Raw genomic sequence first — 17532 nt, forward strand, 5'->3', positions numbered from 1 at the left:
TTTTTTGTGCTCTCCATTAACATATGGTAACATATTCAACAGTTGTGCAAAAAACATATATCTTCTTGATCAGGACGTTATGCAGGACTGGAAGAATATAGCATTAAAGCTAAAATAAGAAACTTGTAGGAATTTGGCAAACTTGGAAAAACCTCAGCTGAATCAGTGCTTTTAAATATACAACATCATTTTTTTTTACATATAATGTTCACTGACGTTATTTACTAAAATAGAAATCCAGGCTTTTCCTGCTCACTGTTTCACAAATTTGTGCACATAGCACACACACATACACACACATGTACAGCTGTACAGGCCATATGTATAGTCTATCTTTAGAGTAATGGAAACACTTCAACACAATTGGGTCTGCAGGTCCCCAAGTGAAGACTGCTTTTAGCTTGTTTTTTCCTCACACACACACAAACAATTGTTATCATCCATCCATCCAATTTTGTTGTGACTACGTTTACAAAGACCTGACTGACTAAGAGCTTGTTAATGTAGAAAAGGACTATGCTCAGAATGATCAGGATGGTGAGTATCATAATGCACTGAGGATAACAAAGGCAATGATGATGGTGGCAGCAGTAACTGTGGGGGCTTTACTGGTCATCCTGATGATGTAACAGTGATAACAGTTCTATTGGACACTGCATCATTTTTGATATTTGATGACCTACTTTAAGACCCTTAGTTAGGTATTACTTGGTATAATTTCTGAATGATTTTAGCAAAGTGGATTAAGCAGTAGCCAGGGACAACAGGTCTGAATGTCATATCTCTATAATCCATTTTCACATTTTTGTGTGTTTTAGGCACAGTGTGAATTCTGGCTTCAGGGTCTGCTGCCTGCCACTTCCTACCTCTTGTCTGTCCAGACAGTGGCTTACTGGGGTCAAAAGAGATTGAAGAGTCCAAGGGCACAAACAGTTTTCACTACTATTGCTCATACAGGTAAATGAAACAAATACTTATAGTAAATTCCTTGTTGCCTTTTGTGGTGTTATCTAAAATTTATTTCATGGCTTATTTTAGATATTTTAGAACAGGCCACGTTACCATATAAAATGAGTAGACTTTGATGGGGTTTCAGTTTAGAAATGAACTTTCTGTCTGGAATTAATATCAGTTAACCTTTAATATGCTTTAGAGTGGACGTGAATAAAGAGTTCTGTACAAGGCACATGTTACTGTAAGAGTTCTAGGGCTCTGTTTTCCTTTAGGTGCATTGCCAGCATTCATCCAAATGCAGGTGTTATGCAATTTTCCTTAGTGCTAGTCTGTTTTTTTTTTTTTAAGACTGCGCCTGCTTTTGCAATTTTCCTGGCCTTGGGCAAATTCACATATGTGCTGTGTGGGAAAGGAGGTGCAGCTTGGGCTGTGTTTATGCAGATTAGGTGGCTCAGTGCAATTCTGGTGTTCAAATGAACCTGTAAATTCAAAAAAATAAGTTGATGTGCCTAATGTTACTAATGATCAAATGCATTCAAAACACCTTTGCCTAAGGATCTGTCCTGTGTTTCGACTGTGTTTTAGGAAAAAAGAGCCCAAAGGGATGTGTACATTGTTGCCGTTTACAGTTTCAGTAAATTTTTTGTCATATTTTAGGTGTAAAATTTGTCATCATGTCTGTTAGACATGATGACATGATAGAGTTATCTAGAAATATTTAAGTTACAGTAAGTAGCAGCAAATATGTGGCAAGTTTTGTTTTGTAAGAATAAACAAAGACTCAAAGAGGTGTTGGTAAAATTAAGACCTATTTGCTATGTACCAACCCTTCACCAAATAGAAACTCAGTCAAGTACAGCTTTTGAAACATTTGATGCCAGTAGTAAATAATTCATGTATAGCAGGCAACCACCGTTTGTTAACAGAGCCATACATTATTGAGTTAATTATTTTCCCGTTAGTTTGGGGCTGCTATGTTTGCTGACTGTCAGCATGTTTTATCTACCTACAGCTGCACTGTTTAAACACACTAACACACACAGTAAAGTGGAAAGTGGTGATGTTAATGGTCGTCCAGGCAACATAGGTATTTATAGGTGACCTGTCGGTCAACCCACCAGGGGGTTATAGCCAGCTGCAGCTCAATTATAAAATCACATAACAACAATTTTAAATGGAACATTTTGCTATTTATAATTTAGCAGTATTAACATCTGACATAGTGCATCTTTTTGCCTGCTTTCTCTCAGTGTTAATCAGAGTCAGATAGGCCAGATAAAGCCAATTAGTATTTATGAGTGAATGAATAAACGGTAAAGCTAGCTACCAGCTGCACTCTGCCCACATGTTTATGGTATTTCTGGCACAGTATAGTTATAAATCCCATGCACGGTTGGTGGTTTAATGCATCCAATCAGTCATACGATGTTAACAGCTACTGCATACATTAAATGCTGCTTATATACGAGCTTTGACAATAAAATGTTTGATGATTTTTTTGTACTGCTCTGTTTGAGACTTTCAAATCTGCCAAACTTTACATTTTTATCATTTTTTTCCTCTTCTCTCCTCTCCTCTCCACTCCACTCTACTCCCAAAGGTCAAGAATTCTCTAATGAGCTTCCGTCTTCCTCCTCGTCCTCCTCATCTTCATCATTCCTTCCTTCATCTCCTTCTCTGTCATCCTCCTCTCCTTCATCCTCTGACCTTTTCTTGTCTTCCTCTTTGCCCCACCCTGAGTCTCCCCTAAACCCTGTCAACCCTGGCAAGCTACGTCTTGAGGTCGCTGCCCCTCATTACCATGACAACCAACTGCAGGCCAAGGTGTTTTGGAAATGGCCTTATCATGGTAAGTTGATTTAAAATAGATTAATGAATTAAATCAATGTATTAACATTAAATGAGTTTATTGACAATACAGTAATGAGAAAATGGGAAGAGAAAATCTTTGTTGTCACATATCAGGATAATTTCAGCAGCTTGCCCTTACTACAAAATGTCAGGTAGTTTTGCTGTAAAGTTTACTTTATAAGCACTTTCCCCACACACTCAACACAATCTCTGTTGAATGGATTTGACAACATTAATACTGAACCTATGAACACATTCTAAATTGCAGTATGTATTAACCCTTTTTTTTATAAATGTGCTGCAAAATGTAGCTCATTTATTAGTGCATCTCAGCCCTCTAGTAAGAAAAATTCAACAATGCCTGCTTGACTTGTTTTGCAACATTGTTGAGTATTGTAATTTTATACTGGCTAATACTGAAAGGCTGTACAGAGCGCAATGAAGAATAGCAGTCAGTGTCACAGCACAGTGGAGCAGGGAGAGGCTACTGTAAGAGGTTGACAAGCAGCAGAGCACTAACAAACTTATGAGAAGTTAAAACGTGCATGTGAAAAAAACAAGACAATGCAAGTCTTAGAAATTTAGATGAAAGTAGAATCAATATGCATCATGACAATAATGTATTTATGAAGTGTGTGTATGTCTCTCTTTTATGCTTTACAGCCAGACAAAAACACCATGGTCCATACATTTTGAGGTGGCATCCATATACTTGCAGTACTAATGTTACAAGCAAAGAGAGTACAACAACGGTGCAGGTATAATTACTCGTTTTTTTATGTCTGGGTTTGTGAAATTGCATATAGGTGTCTTTTTTCTATTGTGTGCATTGTTGTTGTGTCTCCATGTGTGTATGGTTGTCTAAGCGATCCCATTTCATCACCATAACTCAGATCACTATTAAGTGCTCTCATCCAGTGTCTGCATGTAACTTTGTCTCTCTGCCATCGACTCTGCCTATTACCACTTTTACAGGATCATAACACTGACAAAATCCCTATATTTTTATAGTATCCTACATTTTTATGAATATGCATATCTGTTACATTTTGTTGCTTGAAGTAATAATGTTAACTAATACTTTCTGAAACTCTACACCACAAACCATCCACAGTCATTTACTGAAAGTGTGTTTACTTTTAATGAGGTGTGTCAGGACTTGTCTTTCTGGTGAAAGGTACTGTTATACACAGGGAAAATCTAAACAGAACCAAACTAAAACCTCGTAATTTGTCACAATGACAAAATTAATGACAGGGCTGTAAGCTTGGATTAGACTCTGTATGATAACTATCCATATAGCTTTGAGTGTTCCCTGAAGCACAGTGGCCTCAACAGTTGTGAAGTAGGATAAGTTTGGAACCACCAGGACTCTTCCTAGATTCTTGACAAACTGAGTAAGTGGGCAAGAAGACCCATAATGAGACCTGAGGACGGATGTTCATAGATGTTTCCCTGTTAGATTGACGGTGCGTGAGAGCAGCCACCAGCCAGAAGAGCATGTGTGCAAAGCTTGTAGCAGTTCTGAATACCTTTGTAAGTGGGAGTGGGAGAAAAATGTAAACATTTTCAAATTTTTATGTTTTATTGAATGTAGATTGATGGGCAAAATGTCAAATTTTCCATTTCATTCATCACAGTAAAGGAATCTGAACATTTCCTGAATTCTAGTTCTCCGGTGGACACAAACCAAGGGAATATAAACCATTTGCCATTTGTGGAACTTCAGTCTTTAAACAGTTACAACATTATTTTTGCCATTTGAAACTGCCAACCTATGAAGCTGCCAAGTGCCGCTTCAAACTTTGTTGTTTATTTTAACATGGAGCTAACAAGCTGTTTATATGAGACAGGTTTCCATGCAAAAGTCGAGGTAATATGTTTATTTAAAGGAACATCGTAATCGGTCTGTTTCAACAACCAGCTGTGCACAGCTCACACCGTAATGGCTCTTTAAACACTCTTCTTATGACTGACTTCATTTTCTCTTCAGGGCACCCATCACACCATCACAGGCCTGCAGTTTGGCTGTAAGTACCGGGTCGCGCTGGCAATGAAGGCTGATCCCGGATCAGAGGCTGTTGCCTGGGTTACGACCCCGACTTGCTCTTCCATCAGGGTCAGAGGAGGCAAATCTTCACCCTGCAACACAGATGCTAGAGGTAACTAAACACAGATGTAAGGCAGTGTTTCATTGACCTTCATTAATCTTGTTTCCCATTAAAAAGCCAGGCATTTAAGTGGTTGCCTTGTGTTTTTTTGGAAAAGAAAATAGTAAAATAGTATAAACACTGAACCCACACATATGCTACTCACAGCTTCCTTAAACACTATGTAATATCACAGAATTCCAGCAGTGCTGCCAAACAGCCTTTTTCACATGCACCACTGTTAATTAATTCAATGCACTTTAAATAATTATTATTACAGTCACATTCTGATTAGCATTAATATTTAGCATTAAGGTGTCATTGAGGAATCATTTATAGTGTTTTTTTTTTTACATTTGTTTGAGTCAGAGCGCCTCCTGTCAGGCAGAAAGGTTGCACTGCGCCCAGAACGGCTGACTGCAGACTTTGAGCAAGTTAATGGCACCTTGATCACCAAGTTTCGCTGGATGATGTCCCAGCATGCACTGGATCCAACTGCTATTGAGGGGTTCCAGTTTACCTGGAAGCTCCAATCAGGCGTTACTACATCAACAGAAGGGCAGGAAGACACACTTATCTCTCAGACACAGACTATTGCATCGGTGAGAGAAAAATATACACTGTATTTTACTAGTAGCAACTCGGAAATGCCAAGTTGGAAATTTCTTTATAATTAAAAGCTGCTGTATTGTAGGGTTATTACAATAACTAACTACATATAAGCACATTCCACTTGGCTCGTCACCTTTCAACGGTTCCCTGTCATGCTTAGAACTGAATTTACTGATTGGCCTTTCCATTTTTCTACATTGTCAAACCTTCTCACCCTTTAATCACCTGTGGGTCGTCTCAGATCTGCAGACAAGCAGTTGTTGTCGGTGCCTGAGCAAAGACAAATCTCCATGTCTTCTTTTAAAACCCTGCTAGCTCTTTATTCTTATTGTCTCTATATAGTTCTTTTTTACTCTTATGGTTTCTTTAAATTTATTACAGCTGGCAATCGCTCTGTATTTTCTATTTAGCACTTTGTTTTTTAAAAACGATGTGTTTGTGGAAAGTGCAATTTTTATCATAATTTCAAAATAGAATTACAACAATGACATTGAAGGATAGCACGTCGTTGTGTTTTAACTAACTGTCTGTTCCTCGACAGTCTCAGCGGTCAGTGACAGTTTCTGGTCTTCAGGCTGATAGTGTTTACCAGCTGCAGCTCCAGGTGTTAACAGCAGGGGGCAGAAATGGCACTGCAGTCTCCAAGACCATTCACACTCCAGCTCTCACCGTTCTATAGGTATAAAAACAGCACATTTGTGCAGATTAGTTAAACATAATAAATCATGCTTTTATCTCTTTAAATTATAAAATAGCATAAACTTTTCTTTTTTTTTTGAGAATGTGATGCTGTGAAAACATCATATTTTTTAATCTTCTGTCCACCTAATATAAGAAATCATCTGTTCCAGGCCCAAACCCAACAGCTGCCACTGCCTGCTGCACCACAACCATCTTTATGAACAACTTAGGACAACATCTTTACCAAGTGCACGAAACACGAGCAAAACTATAAAATAGGAGTTTCTCTTTGTAAAGTGGATGGTATTTCCTGATAATTTCACTTTAACCACTTTTCAAACATAAGGGCTGTAATCTTGCTCTGCTGAAAATAATTATTTGTATTCCAGTAATAATCTGTTAGCCAATCTGAAGGTTAGGGCCTTTAATAATGCTGTATCTTTACATGGTGGCAGTTTAAAAAGCACCAAGTACTTACTTTATCTATATATTTTTTTTAAGCTGCGGCTAATTCCTCTTGGCATTAGTGCCACAGTGTTCCAAGACATGTATGTGAATAGTGAGACTTTTGCTCGGCTGCCTCTGTACATGTTTGGTGGTGGAACTAATAAAGTCACCAAAATCACCTGACGTCACTGGAGCCGAAGGACACTTGTAAAGTGACTGATTAGCTTGTTGTTTTTGATCATGATAGTGAAGAATAGTATAGCACTGACCTTATGTAAAAATAATAATGTATTGCAACAGGTTGTGTTTTTTCCAGTGCATACCCTGTTGCACTTGGTGTCTTTTAAGTAAGCTGAAATATTTTCACATTTTGTTTAGAAAATGCAGGAATGTTCTTGTTTAATATGTTATGGCCCTTGTTCAGCATTAATTTCCATTATGGTTCACCGACTTTATGAAATAAGATATGTGACATTTTCCCTCGGTTAATATAACTGTAAATTAGTTTTTTTTTCTCGTATTCACACAAGTCATGTCATTGCTTTGAAAAGTTTGAGAAGTTCTGCTGTCAACCAATAATTACTATGTTTATATTCTCTATGTAACTTTTGGACATGTTATTGTTTATAATTTTGTACTTAATTGCTTTTCTTTAGTTTTATTTATTGTTTTCCCGTTTTTGATTTTGTAATTAAAGGAAATGAAGACACAGTGAGTCAGTGTCCTGGGACAGAATTACACAACTGCAGATTTATACATGAATTTGCATTAATCAAAGTAAGCAGGGGATTGCTGTAGACTGTATTTTTTGTAAATATCAGACGGTGGAAACATAACTGTTATATTTCATTGATACATCAAAGCTGTAAAATGAAGTAGAACAAGAAGATAATGTAACACTGGACAGTATAAGGACATTAACAAATAAAACCAGAGAGATATAATAATGCAAACACTAAAATGACATCAACCCAACCTATGGGATTACATTACAAATGGGTAATTAATGAATGCAAACACAACAAGACATTCATACTGGTTCGCAAAGACTCTCTAATCCCACAGCACAAAAGATTTTTGGTGTGTTTGGGTTTTTTTTTTTACAATGTAGACACAAGGGGGCACAAGCCAGTGTCTTCTTGCGCCAGCCCCGTGCCTGGACAAATGCAGAAGGTTGTGTCAGGAAGGGAATCCGACGTAAAACACATGCCAAACTAAACATGTGAATCATGACTTCCACACCGAATAAAGGGGAGATTTATGGAGGTAGTGAGAGAGGACGTGAAGGTAGTGGGGGCCAGAGAAGATGATGCAGAATAGATGGAGATGGATGATTAGCTATGCCGACCGCTGAAAGGGAACAGCCAAAGGAAAACAAAAAGACGTTTGTTTGCTTTTAGTATTTACATTGATGGACATTTATTTTTGCATGAGAGTGCCAGAAAGTGGCCTGGAGAACGATGTTAACCCTGCGGGCCAAGAAAGGCTGCGCTGGCAGGAGTCACCTGGATTCTGTGAAGGCCGTTGGTCTGAGTTTCAAGAGGCATCTTTGTTTATTTATTTATTAATATTTCTCCACTGTTTTCGCAGTGAAATTTGGGATTTGGGAAATTTGGGAGTGTTTGGGATTTGGGTTAGACGGCAGTTTCTTCTGCGATCAGTCCTCATTTTCGGTTTTGCCCATGATATTTCTACATATAAACATGACAATACATTTTACAGAACACGTGGAGGCACATTAAGTTTATTTGGATTAACTCCCAAAACTTAATTTACAAGTCTTCGTGAAAATGTCGGGGCGTCCGTGGTGGTGATAGGAGGTTCGCACACCCAACAGACAAGATCAAATCAAATCCCAGTGACACTTCGTGTAATGTCCGGATGCAGCCGAAGCCGAGCTCGGCTCCGTGATGTAATCAACGAGCGACTACAGCTTCTTGAAATCGTGGCTACAAACTGAGTTTGTTATTTCTCTGACAAGGTACAGTATAATTATGTTTATTTACGATTTTTTGAAACAGTTTCGGCTTCTTCTCCAAGCCAAATAAAATACTAGGTTTCAGCTCCTTCTTTGTCTTTATGCGCTCCCAACTTCCTCCTGGAAATGGAGGAAATGTGTGTAGTCGCTGCTTTGTGTTTTCGTCTGTGTTTTGGCAGCAGCTAGCTAACTTAGCTTCAGTGGAACAAGTAACTTATGCAGAACTTTGTAAAATGTCATGTTCAATGTTGTGAAATTGTTCCACAGCATATTGAATGTTTGTGTAAACATGGTTCAGTAGTTTGGTGACAAACACAATATCGTATCACCATGATAAGCTAACGAGGTAGTTTTCATTTAACTTCACATCATAATTGACTGTGGACATTCCGACTGTCATTAGCAAAGATGCTCGAACACAAGCGCTGCTATTGGCTGGTGCGTCTACAGAGTTTAACTAATTGCGTCACTAGAAATTGTTAATATTGCTGCTGTGATGCTAATGTTTGCGAAATATGTAACGAACTAAATCACAGCCTTTAAAAAAAAAGTGGCATCGAGTTAAGCGCACTAAAGAATAGTACTGTTATTTAGCACAAAATCTTAACTTGATTGTCACATTTTATTTTGTAGCCGTTGTGTCGTTTTGTATCGTAAAGCTGAGATTGTTGCAAGTTAAAAGTAAATGGCTCATTAAGAAACTGTGAAGATAACATCACTGTAGTTGTGGCTTCTGTTCTGCAGATAGCCTACACTGACAAAATCTATTTCTATGGCATTAAGCTGAATCTGGGGTTCACAGCACAGCGGTTAACGTACATGCTATGGGCAACATAGTGCCCATGCTGACACTTGTCCACCACCAGGTGGTTGTGGCTGAAGGATGTAGCCTATATGTCTTTTTACCAATTATTAGCAGCCAGCTTTTCTTGTTAGATTTGATAAGATATTTTCTTACAATGAACAGCAGGGCAGTTCCCAAGTGGCAGTAAGATAAAGACAGATAAAACTTATTTGGACACAATGTTAAAATATCCTCTAGTTAATATGTCTCCATTTTTAATCTCTGTTCCTTCCCCTATCTTGTCTCTTTTGTTCTGCTTGCTCTAATTAGGAAGCCACGGTATTGTTATTATTGCATTGAGGAACTCTTGCAACCTGCCAGCCTAGTGCTATTGTAGCTTTATGGTGGGAAAAAGACGAGCTGAGCTTCTTTTCCATACAACAAGGGTACTTTACGGAGGTATATCTGAAAAGAAGTGTCACATTTAAAATAAGGAACAAGCAAACTACAACTCCTGAAAAGACCAAAGGGGAGAAGAAGATAGTGAAGGTTGTAGAGGGGTATTGGGGATGGGGTTGAAGAGCCAAAGGAGGACGTCATGGTTCACAGCAGCTCTGCTTCCCCAATGAAAACAACACCACCAGCATCATCTCATTTAACCTTTCCTGCTACAACATCTCCTCTGCAAGTAGCAAATCTGGTGCCTCCCTCTGGAGATACTAAAGGACAGGACCTCAAAACTAAGCTGCACACTACAGATCTTACCTCCAACTCAGACTTGACACATCCATCTTCTCCATCTTCTGCTTGTGCAGAACCCCCTGTTGTAACCCCACCCAAAGTACTTACATCTAACTCAAGCCAAGCATCTACCTGGTCTTCTACTCAGATTCCACCCTCTTCTCAGCTTCCTGTCAATGGTCGTACGTCGGGCAGGAAGAGGACTCCTAAGGCTTGTGACTGCTGTGGACCCAACAGTAGAGGACACAATGTTAAAACTTCAGGCAGAGGAAGGGGAAGGGGAAGAGGGAGAGGTAGGGGTGCTGGCAGGGACGCTGGGGACACCCCAAAAAGAAAAGTTGGGGGCCAGTTGACACACATCAAGAACTTGGATTTCACCAAGGAGATTGTACAGGAAGCAGAGGATGGAAATCATACATGGGAGGAGGTGCAAACGACTGAAGTACTGACTTTAACCCAGTCACAATCCTCCCTGGGTGTCACATCCCTGCAGGATGGATCAATGAGGAACTGTGTTGCCCAAAAGAATGATTCACAGAAAAATGAACACATGTTGATAGAGGGGTCAGGGGCTGCTGGTGCAGTAAAGGAGGAGAACAAAATTGCCGAGATGGAACAGGGAGACCAGACAGAGTCCAGCATGGTTAAATCTTCATTTGCTAACGGAGACATAGTAAACCTATCTGACACCGAACCTGAAGGAGAGAACAACTTGATTGTGAGTGAAGCTGGAAATGGACTACTATCGATCTCAGGTCCTGGTTTGGTTGGGAGGTTGGGAACTCCCCAGGGCGTTGACTGTGAGATGCAAGTGGACCAAATCACTGACAAAACAGACCAAGTTTGTTTACCAGAAATTTTGTTTAATGGAAACGACACCACCCCAGCAGACCACGACCACAGATCCACACTAATGGAAATGGAAACTTCTCAACTACCAACAGTTTCTCCTTCAACCCAGGGCCCTATCTCAGTGTGCCAAATGCAGCACCACTGTGCTGTAAGAGACCACATGCTGTACTGTCAGCCTGGAACCTGGGAGAAGCAGGTCTTGGAAAACTTGTTGGGTAAGGATCAGGTGGAAGAAGCTGACATTGATGAAAAGAAGCAGAACACCGAAAGCCTGGAGCATCTTACTGATATGATCCATGGTAAGATGTGTTTTGAGCACACAGTGCTAATCTATAGCTCTGCAAAAATATGTTTATCATCCTTACAGTTTGTTAAAATTTTAGTTTTATCACACAAAAGGAAAGAATCTGATCTAAACTTTTGTTGATGTGTAATTAAGAGCATTTATAGCATATTTTTGTATCACCCTCAAAAAATGAATTTGATGCATGATTGAAATTACTTTTACTATCTAGTTATAATTCCTTCAGTTATAAAGTGTGGATTGGAGCACATTTCAAAAAATTAAATAATGATTCCACTAGAATGATTACATTTTTGATGTTGAAAGAATAATAATTGTGTTTGTTTGTTTGAGCCTGAATACCTACAGATATTTTGGCTTTGAGGACAGACAATTTCAGGACATCTAATGTTAGATCAAACTTGATTCACCATGTTTTCAAATCAGTCAGCTGCACATTTATCATGAATCAGAAAGAGGGAGACTACATTAGGAAGTAAGGCACATGTAAGGTTGTTCTAAAAAAAAAAGTTTGGTAATAAAAATATTTAGTTAGTCACACTAATTGCACTCATCAGTACACAGACATAAATATAAAACAAAGTATTTGTTGGTTCAGATTGATATTTTTTAATTTGGGTTTAAACCTTAAACCATCTTTTGATCAACACTGTGTTAAAATTGCTTCTGTAATAGTCAAATGATCCTGTCAAAATTGTTGTTTTTTTTTGTTTGTTTTTTAGAGTTTCTAGAGAGCTTTTATATGAAGTATGGCAGTTTCATTCCTCTCAGCGAGACGGATGTCTTGGAATACCTGAAAAAGAACAACACTGATCTCAGTCACAAGTTAGTACACACACAATCACCCTACATCCACCTGTTTGGCGAAGTCTTAATTTCCCTGTATTTGCACATATTTGGGAGAAACATCAAACAGACATAACAGAGTACAAGTTGTTCTCTTGAATTTATCAGAACACTGTACTCAGTGCTTGTAGATTCATCTGTATGATACATCATATTGAGATTTAGTCTTTCACGATAAAAGGCAAAATACAGCTGTTTATTTTCCCAATAATCAGAAACGACTGTCTACACAAATGAATGTCGATGATTCCTTGCTGTAAAAACCAACTTAATATTGTGTGACTGTTTTTATTTTTTAAACAAATATTTATTACCACGCTATTGTGTTACGTCACTCATAATATAAAGTAAAAATGTGAATTATCTATGAAATTTTATGTAATATGTTAAATTAATTTCCAAAGGATCTTATTTAACATCTGAGCAGCTTAAATTAACATCAGCTTTATTTCTGTGACTTCTTTTTTTAGGAGTGTTATTTTTAATTTCTAACCTCGTGGTATCTCCTTTGGTATCTGAGCTTGTCATATTCCTTAAAGATCTAAAAGAGATGTCAGTTTAAATTTCTACAGCATTTCTCCTCTTGATGTGTAAAGTTTCAGAGGACTGGACATCAAAAGGGAGATGACTCGGTACAGGGCGGGGCTGGCCTCTGTTCCCATTGCAGGGTTCATGGTGATGTACAATAAACACACACTGAGCCTGGAGGACCTTGCTACGCTGGAAGAACAGAATTGGCTAAATGATCAAGTAAGGAAGGATGATGGTTGCATAGGTAAAAAAAGAGCCTTCCTGCTCCAATCAATCTTTGAGCTCAAATCCTAGATTCCTAAAAATACTTCCACCACAAAGAGAAAACAAAATTACATTTGTTTATTTTAATGATGCTTGGGCTTTGTTTCACTGTTCTCTTCTTATTGCTGGTCAGATTATCAACATGTATGGAGAACTCATTATGGAAGCGACACAACACAAGGTGAGTCATAATTTTTTTTAAATATAGAGTCCAAAAGGATATAAAATGATATTTAAAAATATGAAATGTGATTGAGGTATGAAGTATGCATGGCTTAACATTGTTTTGACACTCTTTCTTCTTAAGCATGTTATTTAAAGCTACAGTGTGCAACTTAAGCTAATGGCAGCTTTAGACTCAGTATCTTACCTGAGTGAGTATCTTAACTCGGTGCTTAACTCTTTACGCACGGCTACGCTATGCACAGCCCTTCAGGTATTCAGAGTTTTGAAATTACAAGAAATAAAAAATACTATTAAACCTACAAATCAAGGAGAATTTTTTGCTCTTCTCTGATTGCTCATGAGGGCGAGCATCGCTCAAAAACCTTTAGAAGTGAATATCTGTGTACTGCTGCCAGTGCTGTGCAATGGCTCTGTTTCATGGGAGACGTCAACACCAGCTCTCCACATTCAGATAAGTTATGGGGCATATTTCCGCTAAAATATTTGAAAAATGTTGCATACTGTAGCTTTAATCAATTAATAAATATAACATTGTCTCGTGTCGTTTTAGTATTTCTCTCTCTTTCCTCCAGGTTCATTTTTTCAACAGCTTTTTCCACAAGCAGCTGGTTGCTAAGGGTTATGAAGGTGTGAAGAGATGGACTAAAAAAGTAAGGAAGAATACATTTGGAAGAGTTTGGAGTTTTGCCATTCTTCAGTTGTTTTGAGCGACTTGACACTCCAGGTCCAGATGGTGGACAAGCAACAAGCTTTTAGATTTTAAATCACGGTCAACCATTTTTGGGGTCTGGTTACCATAGTCTAAATTCAGTTTGCTTTCTACAGAAGTAAAAGTGTGTCATATAAAATATGTTGAGTAACCAACATTTCCAATCCCTTGACAGTCAGACTTTGCAGGCAAGAAATGTCATAATACCAATCACAAATGATGATGAGCGTGCTTGTCCTATAGTGTGATGTTGTCACACATAAAACAATTATCAAACTTCTTTATTGTGCCTCCAAATACTTAATTGTGCTTGGTATTTAGTAGGAGAAAGCTGCAACATTTTGTTTCTTCAACTGTGTGTTTTTTGTTTTTGTTTTTTTAGGTTGACCTGTTCTCCAAGTGGCTTTTGCTAATTCCCATCCATTTAGAGATCCACTGGTCTCTCGTCACAGTTACCATGGCAACCAAAACCATCAGTTATTATGACAGTCAAGGCATTGTCTTCAGACACACCACAGATGTGAGTGCCTATATGCGTCTTAAAGTCCTTTGGTTGTAGTTTGTTGTTTCACGTTTTGGATGCTGTTGACTCTTTGGAGAGCAAGCGAGTACTGATGGGACCCTGTCATCATGGACCCAGCCCTTTTGCCCTCTGCCCAAACAAATTATTAGACCACTGTTGGACTATTTGAGATGAATTTCTCTTATTTTTTCATTGATGTTGGTATCAGCCGAATATGCTTCTCGAAATTTCTCGAGAAATCCAGGCATTTCACAATACAGCTTCACACAGTCTTTGTAGAAGATTTTTATAAAGCATTCATAACACCGAATTAGGCATTTACAGTCTGTAGAGGTAACTGAACTCTTTCCCGTGTGTGTGTGCATGTGTGTGTGTCTGTGTGTGTGTGTGTGTGTGTGTGTGTCCCTATCAGAACATAATGAAGTATCTTCAGTCTGAAGCCAGAGAGAAGAAACAGGCAGCTTTCCAAAAAGGCTGGAAGATTACCATCATCAAGGTAACCCTGAATCCAGACTACGGTGCTAAGTTTTTTTCACCATGTTATCTGAAAACATTTATATCAAGAATAATATTTATATTTTATTTATTAATTTTATTTACTTTTTTTTTTTTTTTTTCGTTGTCCTTACTGTTGTTGCCGGACTCGGCGAATGGACCTTGAACAATACATTAATTACTGCTCCGTTAAATTTCTTAATGACTTTCTGATTGCTATGTCAAACAAAATAATTAGCTGCATATTTGCAGAGTAAATCCAAATGTAGAGTGAGGTACATTAGTCAGTTCAGGAAATGTGATCTCTTTTGTCTGTCTTACTGGTTGACTGGCTCTCACTGACTCCTCAGGGTATTCCACAGCAGAAAAACGACAGCGACTGTGGAGTTTTTGTCCTTGAGGTGAGACATTTTGCCACTGTTTGTTCGCTCTCTCTTTTTTTTTAATCTGTCTAATTCCTGGCAGAAAAGTAAATAAAGTAGAAGTAGTTCTCTATTGTCTTTCCTGCCTCCGGTTTCTGCAAAAATGTGATCATTGCTCTGTCTTCTAGGTGGATAAAAACAATTTCGGTCATTGTCCAAACATTATATGGCAACCAAACTGTGGTTATGGGTTATTTTGCCTCAACTGTTTTACTTTTCTGTCCTCCAGTACTGCCGCCGTCTCTCTGTGAAGCAGCCTCTTTTGTTCAGTCAGGACGACATGCCTCGCATCCGCAACAGAATCTACAAGGAGTTGTGTGACTGTCGCTTTAACGATTGAACTCCCCAAACAAAGGCCTCCTCTACTCACTGACTGATTGCCTGGTTACACGAGACGGTCTGTCCACGCCTGTCAGACAGCCTGTTACATACGGTAACACAACCCAGCCATCTGTATTCCAGGGAGCCCTAATTGCCATTCTGCCTGTGTGACTGACAGCAGAATGGTTGTCACTTTTGGTACTTATGATGACATGACATGTGGAATTCAGTAACAGTTTGTAGCTACGCTGGTTTTTACTTGCAAGCTTGCAATAAACTACTGATGTGGCCCCCTACTGACCCCTGAGAACGTGCTGTACCCATCAGGTTTCTTTTGTGTGATACATTTCCCATACCCCAGTGGATTTTAACTACACCGTCAGATAGCCATGTTTAAGGACACATTGGGGAACTCTGACTTTGACTGAAGACACAGGTGTTGGACCAGCCTGGACCAGTGGGGTGAACATTCCCTCCCAAATGGAGTAGCCTTACGTCCTGGATGGTCATTTTAAACTAAGTTACTTTTTTATTTGTTTATTTTATGCCGGATTTAACAGCGGTGTGATGCTTACATGCATGTTTTTTAACATGTCATCATGTGAAGCTAGGACGCATTATCCAGTGGACCAACTGTTCACTTAACACTTGAAGGTTTGAGTTGGTAAAGTTTTCTTGGACTGCAGATATTTGCACGTCAAAGTTCTACCCGTGGAGCCTAATCAGCTGAATGTACTGATCACATTTTCTTCCTGGCTGCCTCACAGTGTGGTGACTTGCAGGCTAAAGGCATGTTTTGGCGATGGCTCAAATTATGGATATAATTTTTCAAGGTAGTTTTTGTTCAAAGCATTAGTTTTTTGACCCCTTACTCCAAATAAATTGTCATTAAAATACCAGTTTCCACTTTAATATTTTGCCCTTTTCTTCTGTTCTGTTGTGACAAACATCCTTGTGGTAAGTTTTGTGGAGGCTTATTTTTCCCTCAGTGTTTTCAGCTACGAGCCATTGTTTGCTGATAATTTAACATTTAGATACATCGATTTCAGTTGAAATGTTCCTCAGGCCAGTTGTTAAATTTTACATTAAGCTGTACAGCTAGCTGCTGTGGACCACCGTTTTTGATTTAGGCCACGTATTTTTTGCTTTTCCAGCTTTAAATTGTTACTTCTTCTCATGGATGCATTAACACAGGTGCAGAAAGTCGTGGTTACAGTTTGGCTTTCTAGCAGAGAAACAAATGGACCTCAGCTATTTTGATTAAATCCTCTGTCAAACCTGGATTGTGTTGTTATTTTCAATTATTGATTAACCGATTGTATTGTACTTTTACTGGCCTCCTAGTGTACATGCTTGCTTTGAGAAAAAAAATCGAAAAAAAAAAAACAACCCACAATTGTTTCCCGACTGTTTTCATTGTTATATTGAAAAGGCCAGTTCTGCTAAGAAATTTGTTGCAGCTTCTATCTTAATTCGTTTTAAATGAAAAGTGCTGTGATTAAAAACTGACAGCAGTCACCAACAATAGTGTCTGCATTGCTTAGATATTTTAAGCTGCACTTGTTGTTATAATTAGGAGTTCAAGGTTTATTTAGCCTTAAATGTGAAATCCGGCTCCAAGCAAATCCTATGCACAAATAGCCATATTTACCCAGCTGGTCTTGTCTCAGATGTTTAACGTCTATAAGATTTCTTTATGATGTAGTACTAATACAAAATATATGCCCCTGCCTAAAGTAAAGATGGGAATTATTCGAACTCTTATTGTCAATTAAATTCTAAATTATAAATCTGGTTTCAGAATGTCCATCCCAGAAAAAGCGTGAGTGTGACTTCAAAGACATTATCTCCTCAAATCTTTTTATCTTTAGCACAAAAATA

The 17532-nt window shown here is 38.5% G+C and overlaps 2 protein-coding genes across 3 annotated transcripts in view; both read left to right on the forward strand.

Moving 5' to 3' along the window:
* anos1b (anosmin 1b) overlaps window positions 1-7404 on the forward strand; it is a 42696-nt gene extending 35292 nt beyond the window's left edge. For both annotated transcript variants that reach the window (XM_067514210.1, XM_067514209.1), the window contains exons 9-15: window positions 819-957; window positions 2555-2803; window positions 3469-3563; window positions 4799-4967; window positions 5325-5557; window positions 6109-6246; window positions 6419-7404. In XM_067514210.1, coding sequence (XP_067370311.1) covers window positions 819-957; window positions 2555-2803; window positions 3469-3563; window positions 4799-4967; window positions 5325-5557; window positions 6109-6246 — 1023 coding nt within the window. In that variant the 3' untranslated portion in view covers window positions 6419-7404. The remainder of the gene's footprint in view (window positions 1-818; window positions 958-2554; window positions 2804-3468; window positions 3564-4798; window positions 4968-5324; window positions 5558-6108; window positions 6247-6418) is intronic.
* Window positions 7405-8569: 1165 nt separating this feature from the next.
* Window positions 8570-16934, forward strand: LOC137132020 (uncharacterized). The gene is made up of 10 exons (XM_067514025.1): window positions 8570-8676; window positions 9788-11349; window positions 12077-12179; window positions 12797-12950; window positions 13129-13176; window positions 13754-13831; window positions 14273-14410; window positions 14826-14909; window positions 15259-15309; window positions 15560-16934. The coding sequence occupies exons 2-10, from the start codon at window positions 10056-10058 to the stop codon at window positions 15668-15670; spliced, it is 2061 nt and encodes a 686-aa protein (XP_067370126.1). The 5' UTR covers window positions 8570-8676; window positions 9788-10055; the 3' UTR covers window positions 15671-16934.
* Window positions 16935-17532: the final 598 nt, after the last annotated feature.

Source organism: Channa argus, chromosome 8 (genome assembly GCF_033026475.1).
Source record: "Channa argus isolate prfri chromosome 8, Channa argus male v1.0, whole genome shotgun sequence".
Taxonomy (NCBI): Eukaryota; Metazoa; Chordata; class Actinopteri; order Anabantiformes; family Channidae; genus Channa; species Channa argus.